General features: G+C 49.0%; 2 protein-coding genes across 3 annotated transcripts; both read right to left on the reverse strand.

Moving 5' to 3' along the window:
* Nucleotides 1–845: 845 nt before the first annotated feature.
* LOC310670299 (uncharacterized protein) lies at nt 846–10,908 on the reverse strand. Its single transcript, XM_083425436.1, has 4 exons — nt 10,740–10,908; nt 6,737–7,477; nt 3,528–3,693; nt 846–2,428 (listed from the first exon to the last, which is right to left on the reverse strand). The coding sequence occupies exons 2-4, from the start codon at nt 7,451–7,453 to the stop codon at nt 1,314–1,316; spliced, it is 1,998 nt and encodes a 665-aa protein (XP_083281562.1). The 5' UTR covers nt 7,454–7,477; nt 10,740–10,908; the 3' UTR covers nt 846–1,313.
* Nucleotides 10,909–13,853: 2,945 nt separating this feature from the next.
* LOC310670215 (uncharacterized protein) lies at nt 13,854–21,143 on the reverse strand. Of its 2 annotated transcripts, none has more exons than XM_083425114.1 (4): nt 20,925–21,143; nt 18,768–19,544; nt 17,911–18,037; nt 13,854–15,642 (listed from the first exon to the last, which is right to left on the reverse strand). In XM_083425114.1, the coding sequence occupies exons 2-4, from the start codon at nt 19,521–19,523 to the stop codon at nt 14,222–14,224; spliced, it is 2,304 nt and encodes a 767-aa protein (XP_083281240.1). In that variant the 5' UTR covers nt 19,524–19,544; nt 20,925–21,143; the 3' UTR covers nt 13,854–14,221. The 2 variants fall into 2 exon arrangements, with proteins under 2 accessions (XP_083281240.1, XP_083281241.1); XM_083425115.1 differs by having other exon boundaries at nt 19,470–19,544; nt 20,925–21,132.
* Between the last annotated feature and the right edge of the window lie 2,017 nt (nt 21,144–23,160).

Below are 23,160 nucleotides of genomic sequence, written 5' to 3' on the forward strand. Positions count from 1 at the left end.
GAAACAAAACTGTTTTATTTCTCATTATCTGATACTTATCTAACTTGGACTGCATGTGCTCCAGCATTTAAACCACATGGCTTCCTCAAAATCCTGGGCTCTATAATTCACTCTGGGGTGTATGGGGTGTTAGGGGAAGGGCAATACCTCTGGCGGGGGACACATCATGCTCCTCCTGAGGTAGCTTGTCCACCTTTGGTCCCCACCCTGCACTCAGCTCTCTCTTGTGGCTCCTAAAAGCGGTCAACATGTGACAGTGGCCACACCCTGGGGAACAGCTTCAACTGCCCAGCTAAACCAGGTGAGGGGAGCCAATGGGTCTCAAACCCTCGGTGAGTAAGGGGCTTCCCCTGCATGTGAAGACAGGCTCTGGTGGACTGGGCAGACCAGACCAAGAGTGGGTCCAATGGTCAAGAAAGCGATTTCTGCATGTGCTGTACAAGGAAGTGAGGGGCAGGCGGGGCTCGTCAACCTGGGGAAGGAGCCCATCGAGGAGAAGGTAAACTCTGATCCTAAACCTCCACTGATTTACCGCTATACCCATTAATAAGAAGGGCTTTTGGAGTAAACCCTGAGGAGCAATCCATACCCATCGCCTTGCAGGATATTTTTGGGAGATAAAAAGGCTAAGGAGTAAACTCTACACAAATCCAGAGTGGAGCCCCTAAGGCCTTGTACGCCTCCTTCCGGCAACTCCTGTGGCCAATCTGGTGCCAAATGCCTTGCTCTGAACGATCGCACCTGACCCACATTGGAACAAGCTGCTCACAGCTGACAACGGTTGGAGGGAGTCAAGAGGAAGTGAAGGGCTCCAGCGCAGGAAACACAGACAAGAGACCTCGAAGGAAAGACAGGAATCTGTTTATTAGAGGCCCAACGTGCTTCCAATAGTTTCCTCAGAGGAACTGCTGAGAACAGTCTTATAAACACCGCCTTCATTTCCTCAAAGCAGCCAATCCCAGACCCCGGAATCATACAGAGAAGCAGCTGGGAGACTCTGCTCTGGCCAAGTGCTTTGGTATAGTGTCAAGACTAGGACTGGAGGCATTGGGGATCACAATTCCTCCTCAGCCACAGAACTCCCTGTGCGACCTTGAGCTACTCATTCTCAACTCAGTCTAACCTACTTCACAATGCTGTTTTGTGAAGGGACGAAAGGACAGCAGCGTAATATAAATAATACAGGTATTCTAAAAACGAGCCTTTATTTCTCTCTCACAGTGGACCAGGGCTTCCTTCAAGACCTAGGAAGGTGCCCGTTATCTACAGTTTATTATATGGGGTGGGGTTTGTGATGAAGCTTTGCGCAATCCTCACGTATAGAGCTGGCCCGTGTGTACCCGTTTATGTTTCTTAAGGTCAGAGCTCGAAACGAAGCTTTTGGGGCACTCGGAGCACTCGTAGGGCTTCTCCCCCGTGTGGGTGCGCTGGTGGGTGATGAGGTTGGCCTTGACGCTGAAGCTTTTGCCACAGTAGGGGCAGCTGTAGGGCTTCTCCCCCGTGTGCCTGCGCTGGTGTTGCACGAGGTGCGCCAGCTGGCTGAAGTTGTTGCCGCAGTACGAGCAGTTGTACGGCTTCTCGCCCGTGTGCACCCGTTTGTGCGTAAGCAGCCGAGAGTTCGTCACAAAGCACTTCCCGCACTCGGAGCAGGGGTACGGCTTCTCGCCCGTGTGCGTCTTCTTGTGGATGTTGAGGTTCCCCTTCTGGCTGAAGCTCTTGCCGCACTCAAAGCACTGGTGCGGCTTCCCCACCTGCTCGGCCCGCTCGCGGTTCGGGAAGGCCGCACGCCAGGGGACCCTCTCGACGGTGCACGCAGAGCCTTTCGCTGCCTTCTCTCCCTTCTGCGCCCGCCAGCTGTCGGCGCTCAGGTGATGGAACTGCTGCCGCCAGTCGCCGCCTGCGCCCCCTCGCTTCTTGGTCTTCCACCGGCAGACCCCTTCCTGGCTCTCGCGGAGGCCTTCGTCGCGCCGCAGCGTGGAGAGGCACTTGTGGGGCTGCTCCCTGCCACGCTGCGGGCACTTGCGGGCTTGCTCCCCGCCGGGGGCTCTCTCGCGCATGGCCAAGCACGACCTCTTGTGAGAGCGCTCCCCGCAGGAGGGGCATCGGCGCGGCTTGTCCACCGTTTGTGTCTTCTGGTTCTTCAGGAAGCTGAGGCGCAGGCCGTTTTCGGAGCCTGCCTTCGTCCTCTTCTGCCGGAGAACTTCCTCTTGGAGGCTCCTCTCCCGCAAGCCTTTGTCGCTCTCGGCTTGCTTCGAAGCCTTCCCGGGGACGTTTTCCCGGCCGTTCCCGAGAATTGCTTCCATGTCAGGACCTTGGAGGTAGGCCCCTTTACCGCCTCGGTCCAGTGCCAGCCCCCACTCGGTAAGCCTGGGTTTCTCCAGAAGCGATTCCTCCTTCTCCAGGTTCTCCTGCCCATGCTCTTCGTGTTCTGAAAGAAGCAGATAATCATGACAACAGTTATGCACAACAGTCTGTGGTTTGTTTGTTCGCTTAACATCCAGCCTGGCTGTCAGCCAACAAGCTCTCAAAGTTGCTTACGTCTTAACCACTGCAAGCTACTTTTTCTAATAATGACCTCTTGTGTGTGAATGATGACATTCTGGAGATGCAAGGACCCAATTTTGAAGGATGAGTACAGTACAATACATAGGACTGTAGGAGGTGACACATTGAACTTGGCAGAACTTATTTCTGAGTTAACATGCCAAAGGTTGCACTCTGAATCGGGTGGCTGTGTTGTGTGTTTCTGTGATCTGTAAGGTTCCTGGAGAAGACAGCATCCCAAAAGACAGCGTGTAAATGATTTCATAAATAAATAAACCAACTCTGGGCTTCACCTCACCTCCGTCCAGTTGAGTTGCTGCAGCATGCTGGGATAATAATAATAATAATAATAATAATAATAATAATTTATTATTTATACCCCAGCTCCCAACAGAATAATAATAATAATAATAATAAAGCGATAAAACATCAAACATTAAAAACTTCCCTAAACAGGGCTGCCTTCAGATGTCTTCTAAAAGTCAGATAGTTGTTTATTTCCTTGACATCTGATGGGAGTGCGTTCTACAGGGTGGGCGCCACCACCGAGAAGGCCCTCTGCCTGTTTCCCTGTAACTTCACTTCTTGCAATAAGGGAACCGCCAAAAAGCCCTCAGAGCTGGACCTCAGTGTCCGGGCTGAACGATGAGGGTGGAGACGCTCCTTCAGGTATACTGGGCCGAGGCCATTTAGGCCTTTAAAGGTCAGCACCAACACTGACCAATAGGAACCCCAGATCCCCTCCACCGGCGTGTTTGCACCGTGCCAAACCATCCCGACTCTCCTCTGTCTCTCTGTCCCAGTCTGCTGCAGCAACTCAGCCGCACCAAACTGCTGTCAATAGCCATCTTTGCTAGTGCTCATCACCCCATCATGGGGTGGCAGATTTTGATGCAAAACTATGTGACATGTGAAACAGATCTCCCTTTGGAGCCTAGTTTTGCATCAATACTTGAACCCAGCACTCTAAACCACAACCTTACCCAGCAAAATGGCCTCCTCCTCCTCTTCTTCCTCCTCCTCCTGTTCATCATCATCGTCCTCTTCCTCCTCTTCGTTCTCTGTAGAGAGCTGCATCTCCACGGTCTCCAACGGATCCTGCTCTGATGTTGGTGAATTAACAAACGCCTCTTCCACTAGTCCGGACACCTGGAATACAAGCATCCCTGTTAGTCAAGAGCTGGATGGAAGGCTACAGCTCAGCAGGTAGAGCATGTGCTTTGTGTGCAGCAGGTCGCGGGTTCAATTCCCAACGACTCTAGTTAGCACTGGGGAAGGAGCATCTCCACCCCCACCGTACTGCCCGGACACTGAGGTCCAGCGCCGAGGGCCTTCTGGCAGTTCCTTCGCTGCGAGAAGCCAAGTTACAGGGAATCAGGTGGAGGGCCTTCTCGGTAGTGGCACCCGTCCTGTGGAACGCCCTCCCACCAAATGTCAAAGAGAAAAACTACCACCAGACTTTTAGAGGACATCTGAAGGCAGCCTTGTTTAGGGAAGCTTTTAATGTTTAATAGGTTATTGTATTTTAATATTTTGTTGGAAGCCACCACGAGGGTCATCTAGCCCAACCCCCTGCAATTCAAAATTATTTAACCCAACACGGGGCTCGAACCCACGGCCCAGAGATTAAGAGTGTTGTGCTCTGCGGACTGAGCTACCCTAGGTCTGAGCTATCAAACAGTCTCGGATTCCTGAACATGCTTAGTTTTCACCGGCTGCTGGGAGGAGTGGCTGAATGAATTTTATTATTTCGGTCACAGACTTTTCCAGCCCACATATAATATCAAGGAAGTCATAAAACACAATATGGATACATTTGCATTTGCAGTTAGGTATAACAGGGACAATACAGATATAGCAACAGTTAAAATATATAAATTAAAACTTAGTCACTAACATAAAGCCTAAAATTATCATTTAAAACCTTAATCATTATGATAGCACAGCTTGTTCCCTAAGTTTTATGGCAATTGCACAGAATTTGGCTACCCTTAATGTGATCTCAGGATTCTTGTCTTCTACCAGGGATTTTAGACATTGAAGTTTGGATTCATTCGGAGATTTTTGCATAGCATGGGTAATAAATGCCGAGCGTATATCCCCGCAGAAACGGCAGCGTAACAAGGCACGAGAGACCGTTTCTACCTCCATCAAGCCGCAGGGGCAGACTCATTCCGCATATGGTTTACCCTCAAATATGCCCTGCAATAAGGCAGATGGCAGCACATTGAATCTAGTGAGGGTAAATGACTGTCTGTATTTAGGTATTTGTAATTTTGACAAATAATTTGCTGGGGTGGGTGTCTCTTCTTCCTTTAGTGCATGTCTGTTTTGAAGTTTGCACGTTTTGGGGCTCTGTTCTCTTAGAAATCCCTCTTGTATCTCGGTGGCCCAATTTGGCTCCCTTCCTCTCAGCACCTCCGCCTGCAAGCGAGAGGGAGAGAGACGAAAGCCTCGCCACAGCCTGACCTTGGGGCACGCTGCCAGTCTAAGAACATAAGAAGATTGTTGCCGGGCCACCCTATCCTGTCTGGGACAGTGGCCAGGCAGGTGCCTCTCGACCCGGATCTGACCGTTACATCTCTTCCCAGTCTGAGCAACTTCTCTTACCCTTCAGCAAGGCTGACCACAGTCCATGGGGAGCCTCTCATTTCATGTGCCGTGACATTAACCAATCGGGTATTATCCCAAGAGGGTGGGGAACTGAGTCTGGTCAGTGGGCCAGAGCCTGTTCTCTCCCGCTTTGCCCCCCACTAAAAACCACCAGTCAACATTCAAAGGATCCGCTGTAATTTCTGATCCCAAAAGAAAGATCCCTAATGCCACTGGTCCCAGCTGATTCTCCGGTCTTCGGATATGCAGGGCTCTCTTCAATCCCCAACACTCAGTAGATGCTTACAGAGAGTCCTGTGCTGTGCTCTGAAATCTCCCAACACTCAGCTGATAGCCGGAGTTTCAAAGCACCTTGCAGAGGGCCGTGGACCACAGATTCTCCACCTCTGGATGACACAGATTGGTTGGAAGCAGAGGAACGGTGGGAGGAACTAGCAAGGTAGCCCCCAGGGGAAGAAGGCTCAGAGTCCGGGGAGTAGTGGTGGGACAATGATGAGCGGTCAGAGGGTGAAGAGGAAAAAGACTGGGAAGAGGAGGTGTCGGAAGCTGAAGAGGTAACAGGGTTTAGTGAGCTGGGAGAGTCTGTGGCGGAGAGAAGTCCAGAAGTGCAGGAAGGGGGCAAGAGGTAAAGATGAGACAGGCTGGTGAGGGAGCCATGGGGGTCTCCCTCTCCTGCTGCATCAATCTCCCCTCCCCCCTGGTCTCCCAGAACCAGAAGAGGCATGAAAAAAGGAAGGAGCAGAGACAGGCACATTGGCATAGTCTCAGATTGCTTGGGAAGGGCCGGGTGGAGGAGGAGACTTAGTCTTAGGCAGCTGTGGGAACCAGGTAGAGGGCCTTCTCGGTAGTGGTGCCAGCCCTGTGGAACAACCTCCCATCAGAAGTCAAGGAAATAAACAATTACCGTATTTTTTGCTCTATAAGACTCACTTTTTCCCTCCTAGAAAGTAAGGGGAAATGTGTGTGCGTCTTATGGAGCGAATGCAGGCTGCGCAGCTATCCCAGAAGCCAGAACAGCAAGAGGGATTGCTGCTTTCACTGTGCAGCGATCCCTCTTGCTGTTCTGGTTTCTGGGATTCAGAATATTTTTTTCCTTGTTTTCCTCCTCCAAAAACTAGGTGCGTCTTGTCGTCTGGTGCGTCTTTATAGAGCGAAAAATACGGTATCTGACTTTTAGAAGACATCTGAAGGCAGCCCTGTTTAGGAAAGTTTTTAACGTTTGATGTTTTATCATGTTTTTAATATTCTGTTGGGAACCGCCCAGAGTGGCTGGAGAAACCCAGTCAGATGGGCAGGGTATAAATAATGAATTAATTATTATTATTATTATTATTATTATTGGAGGGCAGGGACCCTTAAGTCCCAACAACTGCCTCACAGGGACAAGAACTACCAAGAAGAGTCGCTGTGCTCATTAGGCCTGCCACTCCTGAGCCAAGCTTGTTTCTCCTAATAAACTTTCCTTTCTCCGTGTGATTTATTGCTGACCTACTCCTGGCATCTGTTCCTGACACTGGGTTCTCCATTACTCTGGCCCTGCCACAACGGCACCTTCAAGCATAGCCCCCCTTCCTCCTACCTTTTGTTCGTGACTCTCAGCCTCTTGCAGCTTCAAGAGGAAGCTTTCGGCCAAGGCCAGCGCCTGGGTGCAGGTGGCCGGGCCGCCTTTGCAGACCCAGATCTGCATCTCCAACGGCAGGATGGTCAGAAACTGCTCCAGGATCACCAGGTCCACGATCTGCTCTTTGGTGTGCCTCTCCGGCATGAGCCACTGGCGGCAGAGTTCACGGAGCTGGCTCAGGACCCTCCGGGGCCCCTCGATCTCCTGATAGCAGAAATGGCGGAAGTGCTGGCGGTGGATCTCCAAGCAGTCGGCATCGTCCTCATCTGGAATCGGTCCTTTCAACGCCCTGGAAACGTCCGAGCCTTCGTAGGCCTCTTCTCGTGCTCCCCGGCCAAGAACGGGCAAGGTCTGCATCGCAATGGCGGACCCTCCTCTGGGCAGCTGGCCGCCGTCTTTCCTTGCTCGGTAGGTGGCCTTAAATTCCTTCCTCTCCTCCGTGGTCACGGGTTCGAATAGCCGCGACGGCCTCCACACGGAGTAAGGAGACGGTGCTGACTTTGAGCCCTTTTGCTGTTCCTGAGTCTCCTGATGCTGTCGAAGCCCCTCAGACAGGTTCTGTGGGGAAGCTGCCCCAGTTGAAATCTCCTTGGCGGGGGGCCCTTGGGAGTCACAGGGGTCTCTTTCAGCCTGCTTTCCTCTTGGTCCCAGTCCCAGCAAGTTACAGTCTGCCATCGCTTCTTCCTGGCTGTGTGCCACCTGAGCAGGAGCATAAATTCAGGATTGATACGGTTATTATTGGGCTGCCTCCAATGAGCACCAAGCAAACTTCTCATGGGTGCAAGGATTTTGGCTTGTGCAACAGAACAGGTGCAATTTATTATTATTATTATTATTATTATTATTATTATTATTATTATTAAATATTAAAAACACAATAAAAAAACATTTAAAATGCAATAGGGTGCAGAAGCTTCTCTACCCACTATTGTCTCTCTTCATAAATTTAAAATAACATAGGGGTGGTGTGGTATTTTTCTCACTTCAGAACCACTCTCTAAGGCAAGGAACCTCTGGCTTCAGATGTTGCCGAACCGCAACTCCCAACATCCCTGGCCATGCTAGCTGGGGCTGTTCCGGGGGTCCGTGCACCCCCTGAAACATTCGTATCCAGAGGTGCCTGTTCTACACAGGCACACGCGGCGGTAGCCCGCTTCTGCGTAGGTGCAGCTGCCGAAAGCCTTCCTGTTATTTCCGCCACATGCATATCCTGAAGAATACGCAACAAAGGCGGTACGTAACCCAAGGTTCCACTGTACGCAAATTATAGCACAGATAAAACATAAAAAATAATAGCTGAAAAGCAACTAAGCGGTAAGAGAATTAAAGCAATATACAAACAGATCTATTAAAATACAGAGAGTAAAACAGCACAGCAGTATTTAAAAACCCTTTTCTGGGGAAAAACCCAGCCAGTCTCTGAGAGCCTGTTGGAATAAGAAGGTCTTCACTTGCCTGCAAGAAAACAAGTATGGAGCAAGTTTAGCTGCTCTAGGGAGCTCCAAAGTCTAGGAGCAGCCACCAAAAAAGCCTCCTCAGGTTGTTTATATCCATTCCACCGGGTTTTGATGTTATGTTTTAATAAAATAACATGTTTTAATGAAGCCCGAATCCTTCATCACATATCTTTAGGCACCAGGCGAAAATGCTTCTCTACAACCGAGGGTTTGACTGATTAACTTTCTATGGCCTTTTAAATGTGTGTGTGTGGGGGGTGTTATTGGTTTGTTTTTGTTCTATTATGTATTATATATTTTGTGTTCTCATTTTGTCCTTTTATGCTGTGAAGTGCCCTGTGGTCTTCGGATGAATGGCAGTGTACAGATTTAATTAATTAATAATGATAATATTTTTGCTAACCTACCTAAGCTGCAATCCTATACATGCTAATCAGGCTGAAATCCTAACCTCACTTACTTGGGAGTAAGCCCCACTGAATTTAATAGGTAGGTACAGTTATTGTGGCATAAACCCACTCCTGCCCGCGTGAAATTATGTCACGATAAACGTGCTTGTTGCAGTTACTGTAGCTTTAACAGACTGAAGTGCAGTCTCCGAAATGCTGTAAACACATGTCTGTGGAGAGAAATCCTATACATGTCTACTCAGAATTAAATCAAACAGATAAATGTCTAAAATTGCAGATTAAGTTCTACCTCTCTGGGCATGTAACACACAGAGATGGTGTCTATATTCCCAGTTGCAGGAGAGGGGGTAAAATTCATTTTGGTGGTTTACTTTCGATACCTGCATTTTCTGTTTCAAGTTATATGTCTCTGACAGCACAATCCTACTCAGAAGGTAAGCCCCAGTAAGTTCAATGGGACTTGCTCCCAGGCAAAAAGGTATAGGATAGCAAATTAAGTTACCTCTAAATCAGGTGTTCTGAAACAATGGTCGATAGACCGTTTAGGTGGGTCTGTGGATTTGTGGTTGAAATATTCCTCTGCATGAAATATGTATATTGTTTTTTAGTTGTTGTTTTACTTGCTTCTTGTAGTTCTTACACTGTATTTTATTGCATTAGAATTTGAATGCCATGGGATCCTAACTGTAACTGCTCCAAAGTATATTGTTGCCCCCCCCCTTAAGAAAATAGAATTATTTGTGCAATTGCTGTGCTTAAATATCCACTATTTCTGTGCAAGGGATGTCCTGCCTACATGACTTCTATGGTCCATAAACAGCCACACTAGGTCCAGGGATCACCAGTCGCCCCTGGTTATACCAAATGTTTATTTGCTTTATCTTGTTTTGACCTATTTTAATATTCTTGGCAAGCTAGCTGCAATCTTACACCCACTAATTATGCTGCATTAAAACCACTCGACTCACTTCTGACCAGAAGCGCCCAGCAAGTGTGGGCTTGTGGGATCAACTTTGTCTTCAGTAAAACCCTGAGATCCCCCACCTGGATCCCGGTGCAAAAGATTACATCCAGTGCTTGTCTTACTCAGATTAGACCCACCGAAATTAGCAGGCACGCCTAACTTAAATCTATGAATTTCCGTCGGGTCAACTCTGAACAGAACTTTTTTGTTAGCCATTGGAATAAAAGGCTTTTAAGCCCAATAATTTGCACCGAGTACCAGAAATGACCCAACAGAGCTCTCCAACAAAAACAAACTCCTGCTTATCCCAAAGTTTATTCATCTCAGTTTTATACTTTAGGACTGGGAGATCCGTTTTGCTGTCACTATTGTTGGGAATCGGAAATATTTGCCACTCCATTGCAGATCACCCCAACATCTACCAGCAGGGCCAGATCTATCTTCTTTTGTGCTTGGATTTACATTGTGAAACCGTTTACTGGGGTGGACCTTTATTTTTCTGCTCCTATTCTGCATTAAACCACTGTCTCTATTGTTTCCTCTTCGGCGAGAGTCCGAGGATTTGACCGCAGCGGCTTCAGTCTCCGACTCAGGACCCGGAACAGCCTTCGGCTTCAGATCCCCACTGAACGACCTTGGGGCCAGACGCCGCCTCTTTAGCCTGGCCTCCCTCGCAGGGTTGTTGTTGTTGTGAAGGCAAAACGGGAAGCGGGCGGAGAAGTCTCCTTGAGCTCCGCGGAAAAGCAGGATGACAGAAGAATTATAAACGGGACCTGGCAATGGATGGATAAATCCGCCGCAGCCCATTATTATTATTTTGGAGGGGGGGTGGAGAGAGAGAAAAGCAAAAATCCTTTCGTCTCTCCACTTCTCCCCACACTAGGTGACTGGGCACCTGCTTCCTCGGACGTAAAGCTGCGGGGAGTTCCGCAGGATCCGCTCCCGGGGAAAGCGCGCTTGCATTGCAAGGATTGCGCCGGAAAGCCTCCAAAAGAGGACGGCGAGGGGGGTTCTTCTCTGAAACCTCCACAAGCCCCCCCCCCATTCAATACTGACCCTTTCCCCCCTCCCCCCACTTCCCCTCCCCCCCCCACTTTCCCCGGACCCTCCCCCTCCCGCCTCCCACTCACCTCCTCCCCCGCAAAGCCTCTCTCGCAAGCGCAACTTTCTCCCGGGAACCGACGCGCCGCCCGCCTCCTCTCGATGCGGAGCAGGCGTACAAAAGGCAGTTTCTCCCCGGGAAAAGAAAGGCTGCAGGACAGGAAGGGGACTTCCCCTTCCCACCCACGACACCCTCCCCGCACCTGCCGCCAGATCCCTGGACCTCTCTAGGCAAGGAGAGCTCTGTGCCTTTAACCCCTTGAGAGGGGAGGGGGGGAAAGAGCTCGCTCCGCTGGTGGCGGATAAGGCGCCTGCAAGAGGATCCCTGGTACATGCATTCTCCGGGGGATCCACCTCGGATCCAGGCTCTTTTGGTGGGGCGTCCGAATCTTTCCGCAAATGGCTCCCTGCAAAGCCGACTCTGGCCGGCAGCAGCTAAGCCAGGGATTGAAGGGAAGGAAAACCCTCAGCCACTGAGCTTCGGTCCCTCCGCAGGAAAAACATAGGGAGCTGATTGGTGCCAAGTCAGAAAGCTGGGGTGCATCTAGCTCAGGGGTGTCGACACAGGCCGGCAGCAGGTCTCCAGAGTTTGACAAGAAACATCCTGGAAATGCCACTGAGAATTGAATGTGGGACCTGATCAAATGCTCTCACTGAGCTGTGAACCCAGTTTCTCTCCCACCCCCCCATCAAACTGGGGTCTAAAGAGGCTTACCTTGCCTGATACTGAGTATCCCCTTTCCTGTTTTCTGTTCTCCCTTCCCAACTGCCAGTCAGCATCATTCGGCCCCTGAGCAGGTTCAGTCTTCATTGCGCTGATTTCTTGCCCCCACCCCCAGGATGTGTATGTGTGTTTTAGACTCTCCCATCAGGGTTGTTGTTTTTTAATGCATTTCAGTAAATCTTGCAAAAAAACCCATGGCTGTTGATATTTCCTTCTTATACCGCTCTGGCCTCCTTTCAGATGAAGGAAGGGATATAAAGAAGTACCGTATTTTTCGCCCTATAGGGCGCACTGGCCCATAGGACGCACCTCATTTTTGGGGGGGAAATGAATTAAAAAAATTATTTTCCCCACCCCAGCCCCCAGAATAGGCTGCCGCCCGCAAGCCTTGCGCGCCCGCGGGAACTCCCCCCGGGCACGCAAGGTTTGCGGATAGCTTCCTGAAGCCTGGAGAGCGAGAGGGGTCGGTGCGCACCGACGCCTCTCGCTCTCCAGGCTTCAGCGAAAGCTTGCATTCGCCCCATAGGACGCACCACACATTTCCCCTTCATTTTTGGAGGGGAAAAAGTGTGTCCTATAGGGCGAAAAATACGGTACGTACACTGGGAAATTAAGATAATACATTAAAAATATTATTTATTAAATTTACATACTGGTTTTGACCTTTAAAGCCCTTCACAGCCTAGGACCCTTGTACCTATGGGACCGCCTCTCCCGGTATGCCCCACGGAGAGCCTCAAGGTCCATAAATAGCAACACCCTAGAAGCCCTGGGCCCTAAGGAAGTCAGATTGGCTTCAACCAGAGCCAGGGCCTTTTCAACTCTGGCTCCGGCCTGGTGGAACGCTCTGCCTCATGAGACCAGGGCCCTGCAGGATCTGCATTCTTTCCGCAGGGCCTATAAGACAGAATTGTTCCGCCTGGCCTTTGGCTTGGATCCAATTTGATTCCCTCCCCCTCTTTCTTTTTTCTTTTCCTTTCTCCTCCTGCGATGAGGCTACATTTTAATATTTTAATGTTTCCATATTTTAATGTTGTATTTTAATTTTGTTTTTAAGTTGTATTCATTCAACTTGTTTTTAATATTGCTTGTTAGCTGCCCTGAGCCCGGCTTTGGCTGGGGAGGGCGGGGTATGAATAAAAATTATTATTATTATTATTATTATTATTATTATTATTATTATTATATACCACCCTTCATCCAAAGAGCTCAGTATAAAAACCCAATAGTATTAGAACACTAACAGCAGCAGCATATAATTGCATATCAGACAGGTGCCTTCACTGTTGTCCTTTGGTGTCTGCTGTTTCAACAAACTATAAAATCTGTTATCTGTCTTGGATTTGAATGTGTGTCCTGTTTTAAATCATTTTTACAGTCATACCTCGGGGTTTTTAAAACAATTAAAAAATCAAGCAGCATATAAATTTTATGAAGTATAAATTAAAAATATGAACTTGCCCAGTGTCAAACCGTCTCCAAAACCTAAGAGAAAACTAGCATTTGAGGGAGAATATCTTTTCCCTTAGGCATACTTATTTCCTACATGCAGACATTTTAAAGATTTCCTTTTTTAACACACAATTTTCAAACTTATTATTTATTTACAGATTTCTCACAATGAATATTTGATTGAATAAGGAATCTGGAAACTCCAGAACTGACCAAACATCTCACAATTTAATAAGCACATCACAAAACTGAAGCTGTGGTCAGGTGAGTCGTCAAGACTTCAGGGGACATAATAAAGTAGAAGCTACAAAAGGAGTGAAAAGGAAATGTGGAATTAACAGTGTGCCTTAAAGACCTTAAATGCATTGTGTGCACAGATCCATAAAGGAGGCACACCCATAATACTAACTGACGAATGGCAGCACCCCAATGAACTCAAAGAGTGTGTGGAAGTGGACAAGCTGAAATGTTCAGTTTCCATAAAGGATAACAAACAATATAACTTAGAAATCTACAGCTGATACACAGACATGGCCCTCCTAGCTAATCCCAGCCTACTAGCTTAGAACAGGTAAAAAAGAAAGAACAAAAATATATGTATAAAATAGCTATACAGTGGTACCTCAGGTTACATACGCTTCAGGTTACAGACTCCGCTAACCCAGAAATATTATCTCAGGTTAAGAACTTTGCTTCAGGATGAGAACAGAAATCGTGCTCCGGCGGCGCAGCGGCAGCAGGAGGCCCCATTAGCTAAAGTGGTGCTTCAGGTTAAGAACAGTTTCAGGTTAAGCACAGACCTCCGGAACGAATTAAGTACTTAACCTGAGGTACCACTGTATTAAAAACATGACAAATTCTGAAGTGTCCCATTCTGTCACACTGAAACAGCTCTCCCCATGCCACCCCCTGGATAATATAAATCCACAGAGTTGCGACGATATTGGCGCTAAATGAGGCACAAGGGTTTGGGGGCCTGTCACGTTTTTATTATTATTATTAGGCACCAACCATGAACGCCTATTTCAGGTGCCAAATGTCACATTTTCGATAGCTCAGAATGTACGTTATCTATTCTAGTGAGTCATGAAAATAAGGAAACATCAAGTGAAGCTGTGATCCTCTTCAGAAACTGGCACCTTTTCCCCTGGTGCAGGGATGGGGAACCTGACGAGAACTTCTATGCGGGGTTCCTTCCAGTCTCACAAATCCGTTATTATTTTATTATTTTAGCACATTAAAACCAGAACCTTTGGCTCTCACTGTTATACGTGACTGAGGCAGACTGGTATTGAAAAGGACACAGGCCTGACAGAATCTCCCCTTTGTTCGGGCCTAGCAAGGCTGCCCTCCTGGTTGAACGCTACCGGGTTCGGCAAGCGGCGGGCTATACACGACGCTTTCCGCGATGGCCGAGCGCTTCCCCCTGTGGACCTTTTTATGCTTCGTGAGGTCCGAGCTCGAAATGAAGCACTTCCCACACTCAAAGCACGCATAGGGCTTCTCCCCGGTGTGGGTCCTCTGGTGCGTAATGAGGGACGACTTCCGGTTGAAGCACTTGCCGCAGTCCGAGCACTTGTGCGGCTTCTCCCCCGTGTGGATGATGTTGTGGTTCAGGAGGTTGGAGCTGGTGCTGAAGCTCTTCCCGCACTGGAAGCACTGGTAGAGGTTCTCGCCCGTGTGGGTCCTCTTGTGCGTGATGAGGGGCGCTTTCGCGTTGAAGCTCTTCCCGCAGTCGGAGCACGTGTAGGGCTTCTCGCCCGTGTGGGTCCTCTCGTGGATGATGAGGTGCGTCCTCTGGCTGAAGCTCTGCCCGCAGTAGGAGCACTTGTACGGCCGCTCCCCTGTGTGTACCCGCTTGTGCATCATCAGGTTCGTCCTGGTGCCGAAGCCTTTCCCGCACTCCGAGCACTCGTAGGGCTTCTCTCCCGTGTGGATCCTCTTGTGCGCGATGAGCGAGGCGATCTGGTTGAAGCTCCGGCCGCACTCCGAGCAGTGGTACGGCTTCTCGCCCGTGTGCACCCGCTTGTGCCGCAGGAGCTGGGAGCTGTTGCCGAAGCTCTTCCCGCACTCGGGGCACTCGTACGGCTTCTCGCCTGTGTGGGTCCTCTCGTGCGTGATGAGGGACGACTTCCAGTGGAAGCTCTTCCCGCACTCGGAGCACTTGTGCGGCTTCTCCCCCGTGTGGACGATGTTGTGGTAGATCAGGTTGGAGCTGGTGGTGAAGCACTTCCCGCACTCGGAGCACACGTAGGGCTTCTCTCCCGTGTGCGTCCCCTTGTGCTTCAGGAGGGCAGCCTTGGTGCCAAAGCTCTTGCCGCACTCTGAGCACGGGTAGGGTTTTGCTACGGCTACGGAGGTCCCCTGGTGTGGAGCAAGGGATACGCCATTCTTGAAGGTCTTCCCACACCGGGGGCAGATGTAAAACTCTTCCTCCGTTTGTGATTTCTGGTTCGTGGGGAGGTCAAAGACCTCGCAGAGATTTCCACACTCGGTGCACTTCTTTTTGCTCCTGAGCATCCCTTTGTTAGCTGTGCTTTCGTGCGAGCTTCCATTACCTCCTTCACAAAGCAAGGCCTTCTCTGCTTCCTTCCCGGCATGGTTTCCCTGGAGACTTCTTGGTTCTGGCTGACACTCAGGCGCTGCCTCTACCTCAACATGAAACGGGGGGGAATCCCCTTTGGCTCTTCCCAACGATGTCTCATTGAGTTCCACAGGTTGTGGATCTCCCTCTTTTGTCTCCATTTGGTCCTCGCCTGGCAGAACAAAGCGGGTCTCATTAGTCACAATGCATCATAATGAAACAGCCTGCAACAACCAGCGATGCTCCAGATGTTTTAGAACTACAACTCCCATCAGCAACTGTGCTGGGTGGGGGCTAATGGGAGTCATAGTACAAAATATATGGAGGGCACCTGGTTGAGGAAGGCCGCATCAGAAAGCCAATAATGGTATAGTTCTTAAGGGTGTCAGACCTGGACTGGGGAGATCTAAGTTCGACCCATCATGAAGCTCAAGGGGAGACTTTGAGCCAGTCATTTATTTTCAGTCTGATCTACCTAATAAGGTAGTTCTGATTGTTTTTTAAGTGGGGGAAAGGAAGAGGGAGAACGATGTACACAATCCTGCTGTTCCTGGGTAAGCAATGTCAGTAAAATAATAGTACTTTGGCCACCTCATGAGAAGAGAAGACTCCCTGGAAAAGACCCTGATCTTGGGAAAGATTGAGGGCACAAAGAGAAGGGAACAACAGAGGACAAGATGGTTGGACAGTGTTCTCGAAGCTACCAGCATGAGTTTGACCAAACTGTGGGAGGCAGTGGAAGACAGGAGTGCCTGGCGTGCTCTGGTCCAGGGGGTCACGAAGAGTCGGACACAACTAAACGACTAAACAACAACAGTTTAGAATGTTCAAAGATTTTCGTATATTTTGTTGCTATTTTTACAACCGCCCTGTAATCATAGTTTGCCACTGTTTTTCCTCTTGCTGCTGACTGGAGCTGCTTTAATCCTTAGCTTTTAAATCGGTGTTCTATTTTTTAAAACCTCTTCTTGATCATTACAGTTTGTAATGTTTTACTTTTATGTAAGCTTCCTGTAGGAAATGCTGTTGATACGACTGAGTAAAAACACACACCAAGGTTGTATGTGGGAGTAAGCCCCATTGAGCTTGGTGGTGCTTACCTTTGAGTAGACCTGCACAGGACTGCACTGTAGATAAATAAATAAATAAAAGCACTCCTTGTTCGGGATTCCAGACTTCTCGGTCTGCCCCTATCGTGTGGCAATAATTTGTTTTAAATTGCTTTTTATGTTTCATTTTCCATTGTTGTGACCCGCTCTGCAACCTTATGGTGAAGGGCAGGTAAACAAATCAGCATTCCCATAGCCACTGAACTAGAAGAAGAGTTTGGATTTGATATCCCGCTTTATCACTACCCGAAGGAGTCTCAAAGCGGCTAACATTCCTTTCTTCCCCACAACAAACACTCTGTGAGTTGAGTGAGGCTGAGAGACTTCAGAGAAGTGTGATTAGCCCAAGGTCACCCAGCAGCTGCATGTGGAGGAGCGGAGACGCGAACCCGGTTCACCAGATTACGAGTCTATCGCTCTTAACCACTACACCACACTGGCTCTCTAGATGGACCATTGTCCAGTGTGTGGTCTCCTATTCCATTCCATTCTCCGTCTCCATGTTTTTTCTTTGTCTCACCCTGCCCGCAGTCTGCCAGCCTTCCTTACATACTCACTGAGCATGCCCAGTCCTCACTGAGTTGTTTCGAGTCCTTTTCTCTCTCCCCTCCCCCCCCCCACCGCAAACTTTGCAAACCTTGGTGTACCTGCCAGCCAATCCACCTGCCCTGAGTCTGAGTTATGCCATTTTGACTACAAGAGGATCCACGCCTAGGAGAAGGGCTTTGCCCTTAGTGCACAAGACGTCTTTCCGACAACAATTTAAGAAGGTTGTTGACAAGCTGGAATGTGTGCAGAGGAAGGTAATGAAGATCATAGCTGTCAACTTTTCCCTTTTCTTGCGAGGAATCCTATTCGGAATAAGGGAATTTCCCTTTAAAAAAGGGAAATGTTGACAGCTATGGTGAAGATGTTCAAGGGTCTGGAAACTAAGCCTGATGAGGAGCGCTTGAAGGAGCTGGGTATGTTTAGACTGGAAAAGAGGAGACTGAGAGGAGATATGATAGCCATCTTCAAATATCTTAAGGGCTGTCACATGGAAGATGCTTGTTTTCTCCTGCTCTTGAACCAATGGCCTAAAGTTGCAAGAAATGAGATTCCGACTAAATGTTCAGGAAAACAGCAGTGGAACGGTCTCCCTCGGGATGTGGTGGACTCTCTTTCCTTGGAGGTTTCTAAACAGAGGCTGGATGGCCATCTATCATGGATGCTTTAGCTGAGATTCCTGCATTGCAGGGGGTTGGAATAGAAGACCCTTGGGGTCTCTTCAAACTTGAAGATTCTATGATTCTATTATTCTAACAGCATCTGCTTCAGGCTCAAGCACCTACCCAGCAAGATGGCCTCCCGATCGCTCCTTTGCTTGGCATCTGAGGCAAAATGCAGCTTCCCCAGGTCCGACATATCCTGTGCCGACACTGTGGTGTTATCAGCCATGTCTTCCAGAGGCTCTGACATCTGGAATGGAAATGTGAGAACAGTTTTAATATGCAAAGAGAATTTGACCGGCGGGGGGGGGGGGGGGGGAGGACCAGAGATCCCAGTGAAGTGAGATTTCTCTACCCATCACTACCCAAGCAGTGCTGGATCCAGAAATCAGCAACTGCACCCCAAGCCCCGGTCTATCACAGAGAGACAGGGTTTGTACTGCCTTGGCCTCTCACAATACCAAATACAGCCCCTTACACGTGTCCATATTTCACTGGACGCAAAAAGTGGACATCCTCTCCCTTTCATTCTGAATAGAGGAGAGGTGTAAAGAGCTTCTGGCTGATTATCCACTGGTGCAAGTGGCTTAAGGGTGGGCATGCCCACATTTTGGGGGGCCCATCTCTTTTTCTGCTCTTTTAGATCCATAGCTGTCAACTTTTCCCTTTTCTTGCGAGGCATCCTATTCGGAATAAGGGAGTTTCCCTTAAAAAAAGGAAAATGTTGACAGCTATGTTTAGATGTGGCAGCCATACTGTATTACACTATAACCCCAAACGGAAGCCATTTTGTTATGCTATGCACCTGGCAGCAGCCATTTTGTGACTGGTGCCCACGACGCTTTCTCAAATTTCCGAATATGCCCGCTGGCCCCCACAAAAGGTTTGTGGCCTCTGGGCTGCGGGTTGACCTGAGCCCTTCTAGATCACATTTCCAACCCACCCACCCGCCCCCCAGGAAAAAGCAGCCCAACACAGACATTCCAAGGCAGCCTGCAGCTCTCCCTCTCCCTGGCTCTTTTGGCAGGAGTGCTTGGTGGGCATCCCTCCGCCTCTGGCTGCCTCATTAAGAAGTCCTCTGCCAGGGCCACCGCTTCAGAACAGGTCTCTGGGCCGCTCTCCCGGACCCAGCTCTGCATCGCCCGAGGCAGGATGGCCAGGAACTGCTCCAGGATCACCAGCTCCAGGATCTGCTCCTTGGTGTGTCTCTCGGGCCTCAGCCACTGGCGGCAAAGCTCCCAGAGCTGATTGAAGGCCTCTCGCGGCCCCTCGGCCTCCTGGTAGCAGAACTGCCTGAACCGTTGGTGCAGTGTCTCGGAGCCAAGGGCCTCTCCGTCCAGGGCCTCTTCCTTCACTTTCACAGCAAAGTCCAGGCTTTCGTAGGCCTCGCGGGTTTCATCACCAGGACCTGCCACGGTTTGGGTTGCATATTCCCGGCTAGGCCAGCGGCAAGCCTCAGCTGCTCTGGAGGCTGGGATTTCTTTGGCGCCAGGCCCTGACCAGGGGCGTAAGCTTGTCCATGTTGAACGAGAGGGCTGTGGCGCGCCCAGGAACTCTGACCACTGGGCTCCCCAGCCTTGCTGCAGCAACCCCTCTTCTAGTTCCTGCTTAACGCCTTGCAGTGGTGCCTGAGCCACAGACTTGGTGGTGCTCTCCCCTTGGACATCACGGGCTCTTCCTACCTCCTCCAATCTCCTCCCAGCTTGCTTGGGTCCTGCAAGGTCTTGTTCCTCCATGTTGAAATCTTGGCAGCAGCTCTGGAAGAGAAATCCAGTGTTAAAATGAAGTGGGGCAGTGCAATGTTGAGAAAAACAGTATCCTCGAACAATTATAGAGGACCGTTGTAGTGTACCTATAATAGCAGGGGAGAGGAACCCCAGGCCTCAATGAGGCTGGAGATGGGAATGTGAGTTTGCTTAGAAATTAGTGTACTGTATAAAGGTAAAATTTGACACTCATAAGGTAGCACAGAAACGAATGCAGCCCTCAAGCTGAAAGACTTTCCTCACCTCTACTACAGCTCTCCCTCAAAGTAGCACTGAGCTAATCATAAAGATGTACTGATCTACTTATCCCCACAGAGTTTAGTATGGTCCTATGTCTGGAGAGTGCCGCTTGAGACTGTGGGCGAGGCCTCACATCAGGGGCCTCTTAACAAATAAGCACATCCCTGCACACAGAAAGCTAGTGCATCAGGGTTAAGCATTCTAGCCTTGCCTTCTCGCTGACATATTAGCTTTCTAAGTGCAGGGATTTTTTTCTTTATCGAATAGCTGCGGTCTGAAGCGCTTGGGGCTCCCTTGGTTTTATTCTCACAACCACATTGCAAGATGGGGTAAGGTGAGAAAGAGAGGGGGCAAGAAAATGGATGGCCTCAGGATACCCAGAGAACTTTGTGGGCCGGTCAGGGGTGCAAACTCAGCTCATAAAGCCAAAGGGTTAGTTGCCACAAAAGTGTGCTTCACATGTTCTTGCGGACAAATCAGAAAGACAAACTAAAGGTCAGAGATGATGATGGGAGTTGAGAGTCCAGCAACACCCAGCGAGCCACTGCTTCCCCATCCCTGAGGTTTTAAACACCATACACTTAAAGCACGCAGCTCCCTCATGCCAAAGATTCCCGGGAACCATAGTATACCCTCGCAGGCCTACAATTCCCAGCATCTAAAACTACTGTTCCCATGATTCTTTGGAGGAAGTCCTGTGATTCAAAGGCCTTTGCAAACTAGCCAAGTTACCGGCAGGACAATGGTTTGGCTTGTTTAAAGGAAACGTCCCTATTGCCTTCTGCTCTCCAACCGCTGAGCTGCGGTTCTCTCCACCCCCCTCCCACTCTCCACCCACCCCCCACTCCGCCACCTATTCAATGGCCCTGATGTTTTTCTAAAAAACAAATATTTCCTTCCACTGCTGCTAGTCTGGACAAGGCGGCGGCTGCGGTCGTGGATCAGCTGCAGAGGCGGACTAAAGAGGGATGGTTTCTCTAGTCTATTTGCATTTCTGCAAAATGGGAAGTTGGGGGTGCCCACTACCTCTCCCCCAAATTTCTTGCTGCTGCCTGTTCCCCAATTGGCTCCCTATTTTCCATTGGAGATCCCCCCTCCCCCCCCAAAAAAACCCCTCGCTTCTGAACTCACTTCTCCAGTTATGCTGCAGCTGTGGCAATCTGTACTCCAAAATGCAATCAATATATTATTATTATTTTTAAAAAATGCATGCAAAAGGCTGTTTCTTCTTCACAGCCAGCCAGGAGAAGGGGGGGGGGGCAGGAAGAAGAATGCATTTGCAGCTTCAAATGAATTCCCTTTTTTCTGGCCCTGTCTAGGAGTCACAGCTCTGTGACATTAACCCCTTGAAGCCCCTGCAACACGAGGGGGACGAATGGGCGGAAAGATCCTGCAGAGAATGCAAATAGCTGGGGGCGTTAAGCGGGGGGAGGGGGGGAATCCTGGTTCCCCAAAGGTGCTGAGGATGCATCTATCTGGAACCCATGTCTCCTTCAGCCCTAGAAGAAGACTGTTTTCAGGCAGGTTAGCTGCTGCTGTGTTATTTAACCACAAGAAAGTATTGTAACACTTTGAAAAAGCACCTTAACACTTTTCAAGGACATGGATTCTCCCTAAGAACCTTGGGAACCGTAGTTTGTTAAGGGCGCTGGGAATTCTAGCTCTGAGGGGTGGACTACAGTTCCCAGGATTCTTTGGGAGTAGTCCTGTCCTTAAGATGTATGGTCCCCTAAGGTCCCCTCCAGATGTCCTTTTCCTTGTGCATTTGTGCTCATGATGCTATCAGGGTTGTTTCAATACTGTTTACATGTGCAAACGTTTTGGGGTAGACACACTGCTTCGTTTCCAATCTGTGCATGTACCCAGTGCTTTTTTGCTGGGGGTACGCATACCCCTAAAGTTTGGCCTCATTGAGGGACAGTATTTCAATATGAGCAGAAAAATGAGAGTACCCCTAAACCTATTTTTTAAAAGAAAAAAAGCACTGCATGTACCATAACTTGCTGCTGAATTCTTCTAACTTTTCATTACAACAAACGTTCTGGTGTTTTTTTATGGCCTGCTTTTGTTGTGCTAGAATAGTGCAGGAGTGCCCCTTCTGGCAGCAATAATGTGATAGCATAAGAAAGCGGAATGATGTTCAGTATAAATCAGCCACCAAATGCACTATCATTGTACTAGTGACATTTTGCAAAAGCACACTTGCAGAAACCCCACCACCATGCTGGAGGGGCCCTAACAAATTTGTTGTGACATATGGTTCAATTCAAATCCCCACGACGGGGTGAGCTCCCGTTGCTTGGTCCCTACTCCTGCCAACCTAGCAGAGTCCCTTTACCTTTATGGTTTCACAGATTCAAGCTCACTTAATCAGATGCATGAAATAAGGTATGGAAGTCCTTGTTCCCCTAATTCCTGGCCCTCGTAAATCAGTGCCCATATTTTGAGGAAATGCATTTGAACAATTTTCTTTAAAAATGCTTTGCTAGCTTTTCTTCCTCTTGTGTGTCCCCCCCACCACCACCACAACCAACTGCCTACATGCAAAATGGTGCTGAATGCATTTTGCATTTCAGCCAAAGAAGGTTGTGGCACATTAAAGAGGAAGGTCACTTCCACAGTACACATTTAAAGCACTTCTAACAGCCATGGCTTCACCCACAAAAACCTGAAATGTTGCTTGCTAATGGTGCTGACAGTTGTTAGAAGACCCCTCAACAGAGCCGTAATTCCCAGCACCCGGGGGGGGGGGAACAGTCTCCAAGATTGCAGAAGGGGAAAGCCATGACTGCTTTAAATTTACAGGGTGGGTGCCTCCTAACACAGAGATCAAGTTCACCAAGGTTCTGCCACAAACAAAACTGCCAAAATTTCACAGGGCTGTTAGGCTTTTTGTATGTATACACTGGCTTTTACACATGCACACAAGGTTTTAAGTACAGTGGTACCTCAGGCTACATACGCTTCAGGTTACAGACGCTTAAGGTTACAGACTCCGCTACCCCAGAAATAGTACCTCGGGTTAAGAACTTTGCTTCAGGATGAGAACAGAAATTCTGGAGTGGCAGCGGGAGGCCCCAATAGCTAAAGTGGTACCTCAAGTTAAGAACAGTTTCAGGTTAAGAATGGACCTCCAGAACGAATTAAGTACTTAACCCGAGGTACCACTGTACTTTTTTTTAGTGTAGGCATTCTTTTTCAGGATTGCTATACAGTATTTATACTTGCACACCAGTCTGTGAACAGAGTTTCTGCCGCTCCCCCCCCCAAAAAAAAGTGGTTTGGCGGAGTCTTGTGCAACAAGCCCACCCTCCCAAGAAAAGTTAGACTTTTTGCAATAAGGAAAATGATGTTTCCCCAACGCACT

This window comes from Podarcis tiliguerta (genome assembly GCF_965153285.1).
Source record: "Podarcis tiliguerta genome assembly, chromosome: 2".
Classification (NCBI taxonomy): Eukaryota; Metazoa; Chordata; class Lepidosauria; order Squamata; family Lacertidae; genus Podarcis; species Podarcis tiliguerta.

Coding starts and splice junctions, on each gene's coding strand:
- LOC310670299 (XM_083425436.1), bottom strand. CDS start 7,453: ATGGCAGACTGTAACTTGCTGGGACTGGGACCAAGAGGAAAGCAGGCT. Junction 3,694..6,736: donor CTGAGAGTCACGAACAAAAG/GTAGGAGGAAGG, acceptor CTTGTATTCCAG/GTGTCCGGACTAGTGGAAGA. Junction 2,429..3,527: donor GGAGGAGGCCATTTTGCTGG/GTAAGGTTGTGG, acceptor TGCTTCTTTCAG/AACACGAAGAGCATGGGCAG.
- LOC310670215 (XM_083425114.1), bottom strand. CDS start 19,523: ATGGAGGAACAAGACCTTGCAGGACCCAAGCAAGCTGGGAGGAGATTG. Junction 18,038..18,767: donor GCTGCAGGCTGCCTTGGAAT/GTCTGTGTTGGG, acceptor TTTCCATTCCAG/ATGTCAGAGCCTCTGGAAGA. Junction 15,643..17,910: donor TCGGGAGGCCATCTTGCTGG/GTAGGTGCTTGA, acceptor TTGTTCTGCCAG/GCGAGGACCAAATGGAGACA.